Below are 15,596 nucleotides of genomic sequence, written 5' to 3' on the forward strand. Positions count from 1 at the left end.
CATTTTTAAAGCGAACCAAAAAGGAGCTGTTTTCAGACAGAGGAGTGATCATTAAGGCAATATACCTTCTCAGCCTTTGTTGAGACTCTTAGAAATAATTTGTTTGTCATTTATGTTAAAGAGAGAAAAACTGACATTTTTGTTGTTGGGTCTCTTCTAAAGTTTTCCCCGATGATGCATCTGATGAAAAACCTTTCACTAGGAAAGTGCTTCCTAGGAAGAGTTGTGTCAATTTATAAGGAAGTCTTGCAGTTGAATCCAGGAGCAAGAAGGTGGTCTCTGATTGAATGACTGCCCTCGTGACTGGTTGTTTTTATTATGGTATTTATTTAAAATTTACCATTTTAACCATTTTTAAGTGTACAAATCAGTGGCATCGACCACATTCACACTGTTACACAACCATCACCACTATCAATTGTATCACCCCAAACACAAAGGCTCTACCCTGAAAGTGATAATTCCCCCTCTGCTCTCCTCCCAACCCCTGATAACCTCGAATCGACTTTCTGTCTCCATGAACTTGATTATTTCAGCTATTTCATATACCTGGAATCATATACTATTTGTCCTGGCTTATTTCACTTAGTGTTTTCCAGGTTCATCCACGTGGTAGCATGTACCAGAACTGTTTTTTGTAATGGCTGAATCATATTCTATTGCAGGGTATTTCTCTGGATGCACATTTTAGTTTAACTATTCACAAACTGATGGACACTTGGGTTGTTTCCACCCGCTGGCTGTTGTGAATGATGCAGCTATGAACATTCGCGTGCAAGAATTTGCTTGAGTCCTTGTGTCCAAGTCTCTGGGGTAAATGTCTAGGAGTGGGCTTGCTGGGGGTTATGGTGATTCTATGTTTAATTTCAAGGAACCACTAAAGTGTTCTCCACAGCAGCTGCAGTGGTGCCTGTTTTCAGCTACTTATAAAAAAAATTAAAATATTTTTGAAGCAGATCACTGGTTATATACAGTGCAAGGATGTGGAAGTAGGACACACCAGGAGACCATCGACCTTCCAGAGCCCAGGAACGCGGGGCTCTCTCAGGCTCATCACTGTGGCAGCCCTGACTCCCGACCAAATGGACCATCTCCAGATTCCGCTGTCCCCTTGCGGCAAGAAGGAACCAGATGCTGAGGACAACTGTTTGCTGCCCTGCACGAGCCACTCCTCAGGCTGGTGCGCCCCGGCCCCCCTCCCTTCTTTTTTTTTTTAAGATTTTTTTGATGTGGACCATTTTTAAAGTCTTTATTGAATTTGTTTCAATATTGCTTCTTTTTTAAATGTGTTCTGGTTTTTTGGTCACGAGGCATGTGGGATCTTAGCTCCCCGACCAGGGATTGAACCCGCACCCACTGAACTGGAAGGTGAAGTCTTAACCACTGGACCGCCAGGGAGGTCCTCTCCATCCTCCTTCTCCGGCCGCCCTCGTTCTGCTGCTGCCCTCACTCCCTGCCACTTTCTTCCTGCCAGGATGTCGCCTCTCCGGCCGGCCTGACTTTAGTGGCGAAAAGCCGGGTACCACTTGCAGTGGGTTCCACGGCATCTGTCCACAATTCACACCCACCCAGAACCTCAGAACATGACCTTCTTTGGAAATAGTGTCTTTACAGACGTATTAGTTAAGGATCTCGAGAGGAGATCATCCTGGATTTACGATGGGCCCTAAACCCAATCTCCAGTCTCCTGTAAGAAGAGGACAGAGCACAGAAACACGGAGAACAAGGCCTGGGAAGAGGGGGGAGGGATTGGAGTGATGCGTTGACAAGCCAAGGAACGCCAAGGACTGCCGGAACCCACCAGCAGCTGGAAGAGGCACGGGCAGAGTCTCCCTCTGAGCCTCTACACGGTAGCAAGGCTGTTGATACCTTGATTTCAGACTTCTGGCCTCCAGACTGTGAGACAGTAAGTTTCTGCTGTTTTAGGCCACCAAGTCTGTGGTGATATATCGAGCGGCCCTAGAAATCGGGCAAAACTGGAAAGTAAGTTCTACCCTTAGCCCCTCAGCACAGCCTGGCAGGGCTTCTTTCCTTCCCATTCCTCCTGGACACAAAAAGGCCCACAACCCCCCACCCCGCCCCCCTGGGCTGCATTATCTGGTGACACGAAATGGGGGACATTCCACATGCCTCTCGAGTTACCCCCAGCACACAGGAGGTCTGGAGAGCTGAACGGGCCCCACGCTTTCCTCCCAGGGAGCGCAGGAGCCCAGGACTGGGCTTTGGCCTGATTTGCTTTAGTCCCCGGGGACATTCCCAGGAAGTCAGGTGCTCGTCAAAACTCTCACCATCTGCTGGACAGAGAGGGTGTGTCTAACTTTAGAGACTTCGATCGAGGGGGAGGTCACAGAGCAACGTCAGGAATTCAAATACGGACTGTGTCCCACTTACTAGACTGCAGGCTGAAGCTGAGCTTGGCCCTCGGCGTGACCGGAGGAGGCGTGTGCTGGGAGGACGGCGAGGACGGCGACACCGAGAAGCGCCTTTCACTCCCCATGACGTTGATCACCTGGCTCTTCGGTCTCTGGGGCCGCAGGGGACTTATCTACATCAGAGGGACGGAAAGAGCATAGTTAGGATCTGTCATGGGCTGAGCTGTGTCACTGCAAAACTTCCTATGTTGAAGTCCTAATCCCTCAGTACCTGCGAATATGACCTTATCTGGAAATAGGGTGTCTGCAGATGGTCAAGTTAACATGAGGTCGTTACAGGGGCTCCTAATCCAATATGACTGGTGTCCTTATAAAAGAGGGAAATTTGGACCCTGACACATGCACACAGGGACAGCGTCATGGGAACATAAAGGCAGAGATCAGGGTGATGCTTGTACAAGCCAAGTGAGGCCAAAGACTGCTGGTCGACCGCCAGACGCTGGGGAAGAGGCCAGGAACAGATGCCCCTCACAGCCTCAGAGGGAACCAGCCCGGCTGACACCTTGATCTTGGACGTCCAGCCTCCAGACCGTGAGACAATCAATCTCTGTCGTTTCAGCTGCCCAGCCTGTGGTACTTTGTTACGGCAGCCCTGGCAAACTGATATAGGCTTCATAGTAATCTCCTTACCCACTCTGGGGTTGATGTCACATCACATGTTTCCTGGACATAAATGTAATGTGGGCCATTCAGTGGGGGTGAGGGCACACAGGGAAAGGTCCAGAGGGTCACAAGTGGACTCAACGACCTGCTCAGTGACCAGAACGCCTCAGGCGCCTAATTTCTTGGTCTTTCTTGACAGGTACATGAAAATCTAGAAACTTTAACTAAAGTTAAACTAAAGTTTAACTAAAGGATTTCCTTTATTCATCTCCTGTTTCTTCTCTCATGCTACGCTATTACTGAGTAGGAATTCTTTCCACTTTTCATTGCATTTTTCCTCCCCATCTCTGACTTTCAGATGCACTTGACTCTTCCCACCTAAGCCTTTTCCTGCATCTGTAACATCGGGGTGTTTTATTTATCTATTTCTTACAACCTGGTCTCAGATCATTAGGCCTGGGGGAACACAAGCGGTTCAAAATACTCCAAGGTAGGAGTAATTAGGAAAGTTATTATCCCAGCTGAGAAGGAGGAATCAAGATTTCTGCTCCAGGACAGGCAGGGAGGGAGGGCAGGGCTCTGGGCCTGGTTCCGGAGGGCTTGATTCCTGGGCCTGCTGGTGAGGGTCAGCTGCAGAGCCAGTGGGCGGCAGCATGTGCCTCTAAGTGGTCTGCAAAGGCAGGACCTCCCTGGAGGCTACTGAGGCTGGAAGGAGGGGAGGAAGGCTTAAGCCCTTTGGTAAACGGGGGACTGAGGGGACACCGGCCAACAGGCCGACTTCCAGAACTATCCCATGTCAATGAAGGAGATACCGGAGACCAGGTGTCACCCCTCATCTGCAGAAACCAGTGAGTTCCCTGCAGCTCAACTGCTGCGGGAGGTCTGGGACAGCCTGCCAAGCTCGGGCTTCCCCTCGGGTGCGTGTGTATGGGGGCTGGAGATGGGGATTCAGGGATTGCATAGGTGCTCCTGCCATCCTTCCCACCCCATCCCATAAGTGCACATTCTGACGATTCGGGGAGCAGAGGACATTTTACTGGTGAGATGCAAATTGCACATGGAAGGCGCCCCTCCTGCCCCAGGCAGACTCTCAGAGGCTTAGCTAGAGGTCATGAAATTGTTGACGATGCAAACTCAGGCAGGAAGCCGAATCCAGCCCCGTGGAGGGAACAGAGAAAACCTCTGCAGAAGCACGAGGCGGCCAGGTGGGCGCACAGAACAGGGCAAGCCCAGCGCCGCCCCAGGGAATGGGGCTACCGCCACCACTCTAACCCTCCCTCTCACGGACCCCACCAGCCCACCTGCTCTGTCCCGCAGCACCTGGCCGGTCCCAGGCACACGGAGGCTTGAATAGGAAACTCCAGGTGCCTAACTGGACTCACAGACCTTGCCAGCAGCTGTAACCTGAGGACAGACTGGTACCTGGGCTGGACAAGAGCAGCTAGTCTGCCTCCAGCGAGAGGTCAGGAGGCCTATAGCCCCTGCAGCTGCAGCGGTGTTTATTCTGAGACTCCTCAGAGGCCGACAGCGGGGTCAAGGTTCTGTGCTCTGACCCTGTGGGTTCTTGTGGACTGGCTGAGGGTAGCCCGGGCCAGCCATGGGGGGCGGGGTGCACTTTGTGCTGAACTCACCCCGTCTTCGCCAGCATCCTCGCGGGAAAGCGGGGCCACGGCGGGGAGGGACAGACTTACACTGTGATGATGGCTGAGCCTGGCACATCCTTTCCCTTCTCTGCACGCAACTTAGTTCTGTTCAACTCTGCCACGTGGCTCAAATTCTCTGAGGCCCTCGGTTTTAACATCTTAAAGTGGCGCTTAAATTAAAATGTACGAAAGACTTGCACAGGGTCTGCACTTAGTAGATATTCAAAAAATGCTGCTGTTCGTTCCCCCACCCAGTGATGGTGTCTGGACTCCAGAGAGAGGGGGGTGCCAGCCAGTCCCAGCAGGGTCGCTGGCCTCCCAACTTTCCAGAAGAGTGGACAGAGCACAGGGGGCAGGGGCGGGTTCATCAGAAACCTCTGGATCCCACTGCGTGAGGTTGCACCTGGGCACTTCATGCTAGCCTGTGGCCAGTCCCGCCCCGGGCCCTACACCCTGGGCCCCCTGCACTCTGCAGTGAAACACCGAAGCCCAGCTGCAGTCCGAGCTGTGTCCAAAGGCCTCGCAAGGGCATCTGCCTTCATGAACACCGCGTCGTGGCTCTGGGGTCTCCCTTCCACCTCTAAACACCCAAGCAGCATGTGACTGCTGGTCTCCATGGCATGTGGTCTGGATGAAACATACCCTCTGGTATTCAAGATATAAACAAGCAGTGAAGTATGTCTTATTAAACGGTGGTCCCACCTGAGCCCTTTGATAAGCAACCCTTCAGTAACAGCCGGGACAGGACTCCCTGCCCAGGGCAGGCACTTTCTTGGCCACCGTACAGGCAAACGTCCATCCATTTTGAGGGGGAGGCAGCTCTAAGCCTGACTTAACCTTTGAAGCTGACGGCCTCGGAGAGCCTCTTCTTTATTTTGTCTCCAGTCTACAAATAGCACGTCCTGAGTACAGTTCACCCCAGAAGCTGTCTGTGCCTCATTTTTGCCCCCAGACTCCAAACGCTGCTATGCGCTGCCGGGCCCAGCCCTGGGAGGAGAGCATGCTGCTTGGGTTTCACTGCCATCACACAACCCCAGACTCTGGAATGAACGAGATTCCCTGAGATCCATCTTTAATGTCAACTCACCAGCACGTGTCATGTTAAGTCCCTGAAAATCCTTCTGAAAGATGGCCAAGGGATTTAGGCATGGAGCACATGAGGCTTGGAGGATAACACGGGCCTGTGTACAGCCCAGCTGGCACAGCCCAGCGGGAAGGGGCTCTGGGATGCTAGCTGAGCAGATTATAACATTCGGGCAGAAACGGTGGCTTAGTGATTTCTGGTCAGGAAGGGGCAAGGGAACAGCGTTAGCTGGCCCGCAGTACTGCTCTCTGACAACAAAAGCATCCTGTTCATCTCCAGAGATATCTGGATGTCTAAGGGAAGCAAGTCCAACTTTGCTGTGGAGCCTAGAACCATGTGGGGCCTGCAGATGGCTGGCCCTGCCCCCAGCCCCTGTGGGATGGAGGCTGGAGCACGGGGGCAAAGACAAGCATCCTCCGGAGAGATGCAGCTCTCCTCTGCGCCTCTGCATGCCCTACGGCACCAGTTATACAAGCGGAGAGCTGTGAGAGACCCCCGATTTTCAAATGACTATTTCATAGCCAATGCAATGAAATCCAATTGACAGCCCCCTTGGCTAAATGTGGAGCATAGACAGGTCCCAGCAGCTACCGCGGAACGAGGGAAAGCTCCCTGTGAAGTTACCGTTTCTGAAAGGATCACAGCCTCAGATTGCTGCAGGGGAATGTCGGTGGGTTTAAATTCTTTATCAAATATCTCTTGATGTTTGCTGTTCCTTTTTTCCTTCTTCTTGTCCTTCTTCTCTTTATCTGGGTCGTCCTTGTCTAGCTTGTCCTGGGACCGGGAGTGCATTTTCTTTGGCAGGAGGGGCTCCAGAGCAAACCTAAAGGAAATGGTTCTTTAAATCAATGACGTCTTACTAGGACAGCCACTGCTTTTCGCCCTGCAGCTCCATGTAAAGTCACTCAAAATGAATCAGGTGCTCCCTGGGAAATGCCCAATTTTACAAGGAAAGAAAGGATTTTAAAAGGAAGGTCAAGGGAGACTTAAGATACACATTGCCAACTGCAATGGTTATAGTTTTGAATGTCTATAAAAACAAATTGGAAAAAAAATAGAACACTTACAGGATGATGAGGGAAATGTAAAGTCTTACTGGATATGGGATGATTATATTCAGGGATTATTGTTGATTTACGACGGGAGGATGGTATTTGGGGTCTGTTTCAAAAGGGAAGCCCTCACCTTTGAGAGAGTCATACTGAAATATTCACGAATGCAATGAGGAGAAATAGGCAGATGCTAATGCAAAGAAATGTCTGTATCGGTACCCAGGTAGCTTCCATTTGAGAACCCTTTGATGGCTCAGTGAGAAACAAGCCAATCCCAGCTTGCAAGGATGTGGAGATGCCCTCAGTTTTTTAGCTGAAAACTGAGCTTGAGACGGAGATTCTGGGTCTCAGCTCTGCCACCTTCTGGTGAGTCTCCACAACCTCTAAGTACCATGGGCTGGATGTCCCCCTTCACAAGATGAAATGGAATGAAAATGGTATTTAAGAAGAGATATGATCTCTAAAAAGAAGCTAGAGTCATACAGTCATATAGGAGAAATAGCCTATATTGTGATTTCTGATAAATGTGTTTTTTAAACTGTGGTCTACCCATCATTCCCACATGGTTAAGAGAAGCAAAGTGGTCAGCTGAGAGGGTTCACGGAAGCTCCCTGTCCTTGAGCTGCCCAATGTCAGGCAGCCCTTGAGCCCCGTGGGAGGGCAAATCCCACCCTGGTAACGTGGGGCTGTCAGGATAAGGGGCCAGGTCCCAAGCCTGCCCCTGGGAGCCCCCAGTCCTCACTGCGACCTTCCAAGCCTGACTTCCTGAGACACCTGGAGACTGAAGTGTCTTCTTCAAGGGGACACTTATTGTAAGAGAAGGGAACCTAGAAAGCCCGTCACATTGCCATCCTAGCTGTGGTTTCTTTCAAACTCATTTGTGAATGGGACATTGAGAACAAAACCACTGTTCTGAATAAGACCATTCCAGCACCTTGGCTCCCCAACATGGGAGAGGTAACATGAAAGTCAACACTTAGATGGATCATTCACAAAAGCACATTTCAAATCCATAGAAGACGCTGACTGCTGAGAGCAAGAATCACATCTGCTACATTTTGTAAAAAAAAAAAGAAAAAATTGGAAGGTCAGCAGGATTTGAACAGTAATGGTATTGAATGTAGGCATTGATTATCAATAGCTGCTAACATCACTGCAAGGGAGAGAGACACGAATGTCCTTCTGAATGGAAGAACACTGAAGTCATCCTGTCCCCAAATCATGCCTGAATGTGCACAAGCCTCTAGATGTGACCACTAATCTGCAGGAAATATGAAAGACAGAGATACACAGTCAATAACACTGTAGAGGATGCAATAAGCAAAATCCAGACGACACCAGAAGCAACCTGGATTTTTTCAACAAATAAATTACAAGGAAAGGAAATGAAAAGAAAAAAGTAGAAGGGGAAATCTATGGATTAAAAGAGAGCTAAAGAGATACAGCTGCAAAGTGGGGCTCTTATTTGGATCAGTTTCAAACAAACTAAAAAGAAAAAAAAAAGCCATTTATGCCCCAACTGGAAATTAAAACCAATATTTGATGATAGTATGGAATTACTGTTCACTTTTTACATGTGCTAAAGGTAGTATGATTGTGTTTTTGGTAAATTCTTACCTTTTAGAAATTCACACTGAAATGTTTACGGATGAAATGATATGAGGTCTGAGATTTGCTTCAGAATAATATGGAAGAGGGAGAGGGTGGGCTAGGATTTGATCACTGTTGAGGCTGGCTCATGGGCTGGTACAGGGCCTCATTATGCTATTTTGTCTCCTTTGTACATGTCTGAAATTTTTGCATAATAAAAACTTGAAAATAATGAAATACACCAGTGTTGACTTTGATTATTAAGGCATTTCTGGGCATCTGGACTTTTCCAGTTGGATACACAATAACTACTAAATCAACATCCATTAGGTGTTAAATATTATATCTCTTCTACTCTAAATAAAAATTTCAAAATCTTCATGATTTTATTCTAGGTTTGGCAGAACTTGGGATAATTAACGTAGGGAAACAAAGGATTAGTGGACATCTTAAAGCTCTGGGGAAAACCTGTGCTGTGAAATCCAGAGGAATATACAAGGAACCAAGAGAAAGGCTGAGCTTTAAATTTTTCACATTATGAGAACCAACTGCCGACAGGACGAACTTTATTCTGCACAAAACTGGTGCCATTTGAGACCAAAGCCTCATTTTCTCCACATCCATTAGGCAGTGAAGGGTGGCAACCCCGAGAATGAACAAAAATCTCGACTCTAATAAAGATGCCTTCTAGTTCAAGGTTAAACAAATACGGCTCCAGGGGTGGAGACAACGATTCCCACTCATGTATTCAAAGTGCAGGACAGTACTCTTCCATCTAAAACCTCTAGATCACTTTCTGCCCTCACCCCTACGCTCCTGGAAATATAAAAACCTTTTTATAACTAGCCTGGGGATTTACCTGGGGAGAAGTTGAATTAAGTTTCTTCAGCAATCTTGCTCTCAGTGACAAGCAAACTTGATTTAAATACCTCTAAATTGAGGTTTTCCATATGGACTTGGCCTTATAAGTAGCAGACACTGATAAAAATTACTGTTAGGAAAAAAACGTGGGAACAGTTTGGCATCCTTCATTGGGCACACTGGTTGTCGGCAACAAAGGGCACTTGGGTTGGAGCTGTCCCTTGGGGCGCTTTGGAAGTTTGTGTCTGCGTGTCGCAGGGGCCAGGAGCCTGTGGGTTTGACAGGATGGGATGCTGGATTGTAAACCAAATGGGCTTGGACAAACACGCAACTGTGCAAACTCAACAGCAAAACAATTAGAAGTTCTTCTCTACTGTTTAAATTGCATGTGACATTTTTTCTTTCTGTATAATCAGAACAAACTTTTCATATATGCTAGTCACAAAACACACAAAAATGTCAATAACGAGGTTCTCTTTGCAGGAGACACAGTGGGAGCTCAATGAAATGTTTACCCGTCCGTTCCGTTCTTGATCCCTTCTTAGTTGCTTTGTGCCATCTGGTGCTCAAGAGCAAAACTGGGTCTCCAAAGAGATCTTGTAGAAAGAAGGTGGCCCTGCCAGCTCTCAAGGAAGCCTGCCTGTGTGTGACAGTCCTGCCCTAGCATGACACCTTGGAAGTGAGCAAGAGATGAAAAGTACAAGCACGCAGCTGGCAAGGAATGCATCACACTGCTTCCGGGACTTGCTGAAAAGGACTGAACACTCACCTGGAGATTTTACAGTTTGATGGAAACCTCATCCAAAGTGGTACCCAAAGCGAGAAATTTTTTCGCAAAAATTCACAAGACTCTACAAGTCTTAGTGGCACCATGATTGTAAAAGTCTTGGATGGTCTCCATTTCAAAGAGAATTTTGATTTTTAAAAATCCTCTCAGGTGTGATGAAACAAACCCAGGGCCCTGGGTGGCTCCTCGAAGCCCCTCCCAACCCTCCTCGGCTGCTGAGCCAGACTCACCCATCGGAGCCCGGCCTGGATGGGGTGCTGTCTGATGACAGGGACGAGACAGAGGCCACAGACAGAGGCCGGGACGAGGAAGGCATTGTGAAGGATCGGACCATGGACCGGGGACGGCTGCCTCTTCTGTCGTCCAGACTTGAGGGCTGGGTTGGGCAGTGGGGAGAGAAACAGAGAAGAGAGAGACTTGTTTGATGCTGTGGCAAAAGGCGCCCAGCCTGGCACGGGCAGACACCTCGGACCAGGTGGTCTTAGCAGCCCGGAATCTAGATCAAAATTGTCCATGAACTTTCATGAACAGTGCATGTGCTTGTTCAAACCTGAAGACAAAAACGATGATTATTTGGAGGTTTTTTGAAATCTGATTTGATATTGTGAAAAATACCAGGAAGAACTTTGTTTTTTTTAAAATTTAAAAAGCAGTTTTCTCTACCAAGACCACAGGGCATCAACTTGTTCCAGAGTCATAGTACAAGGTACTGATCAGAAAATTTAACTTGTAGAAAAATATCTAGAATGTGAAAGGATTTACAAGATCTTTAGATGAACTTTGTATCCCTGCATGGTGACAAACCAAGAAGATGACGAAAATACATGGACGCATAATGACTGAACTTGTCTAGACTAAAATAAGATGCACCTGCTGCTTAATTACAGGTGGATTTCCTCCCCTGCCAGCGACTGGTACAACGGATTAGATGGATCCATGGCTGGAGTTGCTAAAACTCCTCCTTCTCACCAGAAAGTGGACCAGTGATGCATTCTAGAGAAGAACGGTCTCTGGATAGAGTTTTCCGTCGTCTCTTTGTCATGTCATACTATTGTATATTAACAAAATAAGTGTCACTGAAATACAGCACATGTCAACACCTAATTAGCTACAAAATGCTAGTGTACCTGCACCCCGAGCCAGATGTTGGCACATCTGGGATGGCAGCTGCAGCAGAAGCTCTTTTCTTTAACCTGAGGATGTGGAAACCAAATTCCTGTAGGGCATTCCCTCTCTGTGTGGCTTCAACCTCCCTAAAGCCCGTCCCCACTCCACCAAAGCTGGTGTTTCATTCAGCCCATCACCTATAGAAGACCTGCCCGGGACCACGGTTGATTAGAGATTGTACAACACCATTGAAAAGACGGTCTGTTTCTTAAATATTTGTTTTGCCCATGAAATACTATTTGATCTGTACACTATCTCTTCAGTAGTAAAAGGTTCAACAGACTTGTGGTTGCCAAGGGGAAAAGGGGTACAGGAGGGATGGATTGTGAGTTTGCGATTAGCAGATGCAATCTATTGCATACGGAATGGATAAACAACACGGTCCTACTGTATAGCACAGGGAACTATATTCAATATCCTGTGATAAACTATAATGGAAAAGAATATGAAAAAGAATGTATTTATATATATATGTATGACTGAATCATTTCGCTGTACATCAGAAATTAAGACGACGTTGTAAATCAACTATACTTCAATAAAATAAAATTTTAAAAAATAGTAAAAGGTTCAAAATTGCTAAAGAACAGTGTAAAGCAGAAGCTGGTAACTGTTTTCTGCAAAGGGTCAGATAATAAGTATTTTAGGCTTGCAGGCCATAAGGTCTCTGTCCCAAGCACGAAAAGAGTCATAAACAGTGCAGAAATAAGTGAGCACAGCTGTGTTCCAATAAAACTTTATTTATAAGAACAGGTGTCAGGCCATAGTTTACTGATCACTGGCTCAATATGCAGCTGAAATCTGCCAGCACAGAGGGTCTGGCCCGTCTTGGGTTTAGCACCAATGATGGTGCCATGGCCCAACTCCAGGGAGACAGCCATTGTCATTAATTGGCTTTTATAAGGAAAATTTAAAAGGAAGTGGTTACTTGCAGATTAACCCAAATTGTAAAAATGTTTCTAGAAACTTGAAGTCTACAATATCCTCTTCTCAGTCATTTTTTAAAAAGGTTATATTCCATTTATAGTTATTATAAAATACTGGCTATATTGCCTGTGTTGTACAATATATCTTTGTAGCTTATTTTATACCTAATAGTTTGTACCTCTTAATCCCCTACCCCTATAGTGTCCCTCCCCTCTCCCTCTCCCCACTGGTAACCACTAGTTTGTTCTCTATATCTGTAAATCTGCTTCTTTTCTGTTATATTCATTAGTTTGTTGTATTTTTTAGATTTCACATATATGTGATATCATACAGTGTTTATCTTTCTCTGGCTGACTTATTTCACTGAGCATAATACCCTCCAAGTCCATCCATTTTGCTGCAAATTGGCAACACTTTATTCTTTTTTTATGGCTGAGTGGTATTCATATATATATATCTATCTCACGTCTTCTTAGGATGCTTCCACATCTTGGCAATTGTAAATAATGCTGCTATGAACACTGGGGTATATGTATCTTTTTGAATTACTGTTTTTGGTTTTTCCAGATATATATCCATGAGTGGGATTGCTGGGTCATATGGTAGTTCTATTTTTCGTTTTTTGAGAAACCTCTATACTGTTTTCCACACTGGCTGCACCAATTTACATTCCCATAAACAGTGCACAAGGCTTCCCTTTTCTCCACATCCTCACCAACATTTGTCATTTGTGTTCGTTGTGATGACAGCCGTTCTGACAGATGTGAGGTGATATCTCATTGTGGTTTTGGTTTGCATTTCCCTGATGATTAGTGATGTTGAGCATCTTTTTATGTGCCTATTGGCCATCTGCATGCCCTCTTTGGAAAAATGTCTACTGAGGTCCTCTGGCCATTTTTTAACCGGGTGGTTTGTTTTTATGATGTTGAGTCGCATAGGCTGTTTATATATGTTGGATATTAACCCCTTAGCAGTCCTATCATTTGCAGATACTTTCTCCCATTCAGTAGTTTCCCTTTCTTAAACACGTTCAGACGGCAATCCAAGGCCAGAACTGTTCCTCTCATCCAGCCTCTCGGCTGAGCCCTGGGAGCCTGTTTTGTGTCCCTCTGTTCCTGACCCTCCCAAGGAAGAGTCCTGCCTGCTACTCTAGGTGTGTCCTGACCCCCCCACCTGCCACCCCTGGTACCACCCCGCCCAGCTCGGCTACTGTTCCTCTCTCTGGCATCTCTGTGGGGGCTCTGACCCTCTTTATGCTTTGAGTGAGACCTGTTCACGGCCTCTGCCTTTCAAATCCCAGGCTCTCCCCTGCCAGTTCTTCCACGGCAGCAGCTTCTGAGGACGGCTCAGAGGTGGGGATCAGCGTTCCGGAAGTTGGGGACTGTCTTCCCGAGCACCCACCTGCTCAAACCACCTCCTGACCCGCGAGGGGCTGCCTTCCCACTTCTCCCCGGCAACCGCCTCAGCTTGACTTCAACCCCGTCCTCTCTGCATCCAGGTGACGGGCAGAGGAGAAGACAGCCATCAACCTCGTGCTCGGGTGATTCTTCTGGCTTGGCAGATGCTACCTCCGTTGTCCATCATCTTCTGGGCACGTGGAGACGCAGCCCTCCAGGAAATGCAGCTCTGCTTACGGTGGAGAAGAAACACGACCCATCTGACATCTGGGTGCTGTGAGCCCCATTCCTAAGAGCGCCCAGCATGACGGTTTCCATTTCTTTGATGAAATGATCTTCACGGCAGCCAGCGTTGAGGGAGGGGGTGCACAGGAGGGAACCGGTCAGGGACCAGGAGGTGCAAATGGCCACAGGATGACCTCATCCACTCGTGGGAAGGCCCAGGAAGCAGCCGTGAACGTCCTGCCCCCAATCACAGAGGGCTGGTGATTTGCCCTGAGAGGCAACCTTGAGTCTTGGTCGGGATGCACAAGCACGGATTGGGAAGAATAAAGGAAGGGGGACGGCAGGAGCCAGCTCTGGCAGAGGAGGGACAGAAGCCAGTCTTGGTCCCATATCAGCAGGGCAGCCACTGGGTGTGGCCCTGGGTTCTCCCGGGCCATTCACCTCCCAATTCCCTCTTGACCAAGCAGAGCCTCTAGAAATTGAGGATCCAGGGCTTCTGTGTTTTCGTCTGAAGCAGTTGGTCTCTCCCAGCCCTGATGGGCTAGCTCCAGCGCTAGGACACTTTGAGAGAGGGGACGTCTCTGTCCCTGCAGCGGGGCGGGCAGTGGGGGGGGGGGAGGTTAGAACTAGGCGGGAATGTTGGCTCTGGCAAGGACTAGGTGACCTGGCACAAAACATGGAACTGCTCTGGGTCTCAGCTTCCTCCTGAGCATGTAGAGAATAGTCATGCCACCTTGAGAGGCCGGCGAGGATGAGCTGAAATGACGCAGGTGATGCGCGTAGGGCGGGCCACGCTCTGAACCGCAGCCTCCGTGGCCCTTGCCATTGTTACCACGGCCTGAAGCACAGACTCACTCCAGCCCCCTCACCAGGAGCTGGGGACCAGTGCTGACCGTGGCTGGTGCTCATGGCCTCTTCTCTGGGGACCCCGGGTCTGCACTCCTCACTAAGTATACGGAGGAGGCCAGGCTCCTGTGCTTTCATCCGGGGAGTGGTGGCACCATAGAGCCCAGGACTGTCTGAATGAAGGCCAAAGCTGAGTGGGCCGGGGGTGTCTCATGGAGCTGCCGGAGGATTAGGAGTCAGAGCGTGTCCAAGTCTTCCCTTTCTATGGCTTAGGCTGACCCAGAAAAATTGACAAAATGGTTTATGTCCTTGCTATGGGATTTTTATTTTTATTCTATTTTTTAAAATTTTATTTATTTATTTTTTTGGCTGCATTGGGTCTGTTGCTGCACACGGGCTTTCTCTAGTTGCGGCGAGCGGGGGCTGCTCTTCGTTGCGGTGCGTGGGCTTCTCATTGTGGTGGCTTCTCTCATTGCGGAGCACAGGCTCTAGGCGCCCAGGCTTCAGCAGTTGTGGCACGCGGGCTCTAGAGCGCAGGCTCAGTAGCTGTGGTGCACGGGCTTAGCTGCTCCGCAGCATGTGGGATCTTCCCGGACCAGGGCTTGAATCCGTGTCCCCTGCATGGGCAGGCGGATTCCCAACCACTGCGCCAGCAGGGAAGCCCTGGGGTTTTTACTTTTAAATCCATCTTTTTAAAAACAGGATGATACTGTATTGCTTTTGAAAGTATTCTGAGAAGCTTGAAAGTTCTCAAAGTAGGTAAGATGGGAAAGCCTCATTCCAGACGGCATTTTATCACCACATTTTTCAGAGAATGACAGGGTATCTGCCTGACCTTTTGTCTGCTCAAGGGAGGCTGGCCACAGAACCTGCCTTCGGGGTCCCAGGATGGAGGCGGACTCAGGGAGGCAGCTCCAGGGGACAAAGCATCCACAGGCGGAAAATGCATCCTTAATTCTGTTCCCAACTTAATTCCCAATAA

General features: G+C 48.3%; 1 protein-coding gene across 2 annotated transcripts in view; it reads right to left on the reverse strand.

The window, feature by feature from the left end:
• DOCK1 (dedicator of cytokinesis 1) overlaps window positions 1-15,596 on the reverse strand; it is a 534,315-nt gene that overhangs the window by 5,809 nt on the left and 512,910 nt on the right. For both annotated transcript variants that reach the window (XM_082423165.1, XM_082423166.1), the window contains exons 48-50: window positions 10,283-10,428; window positions 6,387-6,585; window positions 2,392-2,545 (exon numbers count right to left, since the gene is read on the reverse strand). In XM_082423165.1, the coding sequence (XP_082279291.1) occupies window positions 2,392-2,545; window positions 6,387-6,585; window positions 10,283-10,428 (499 nt within the window). The remainder of the gene's footprint in view (window positions 1-2,391; window positions 2,546-6,386; window positions 6,586-10,282; window positions 10,429-15,596) is intronic.

Source organism: Balaenoptera physalus (genome assembly GCF_965194825.1).
Source record: "Balaenoptera physalus genome assembly, chromosome: 14".
Classification (NCBI taxonomy): Eukaryota; Metazoa; Chordata; class Mammalia; order Artiodactyla; family Balaenopteridae; genus Balaenoptera; species Balaenoptera physalus.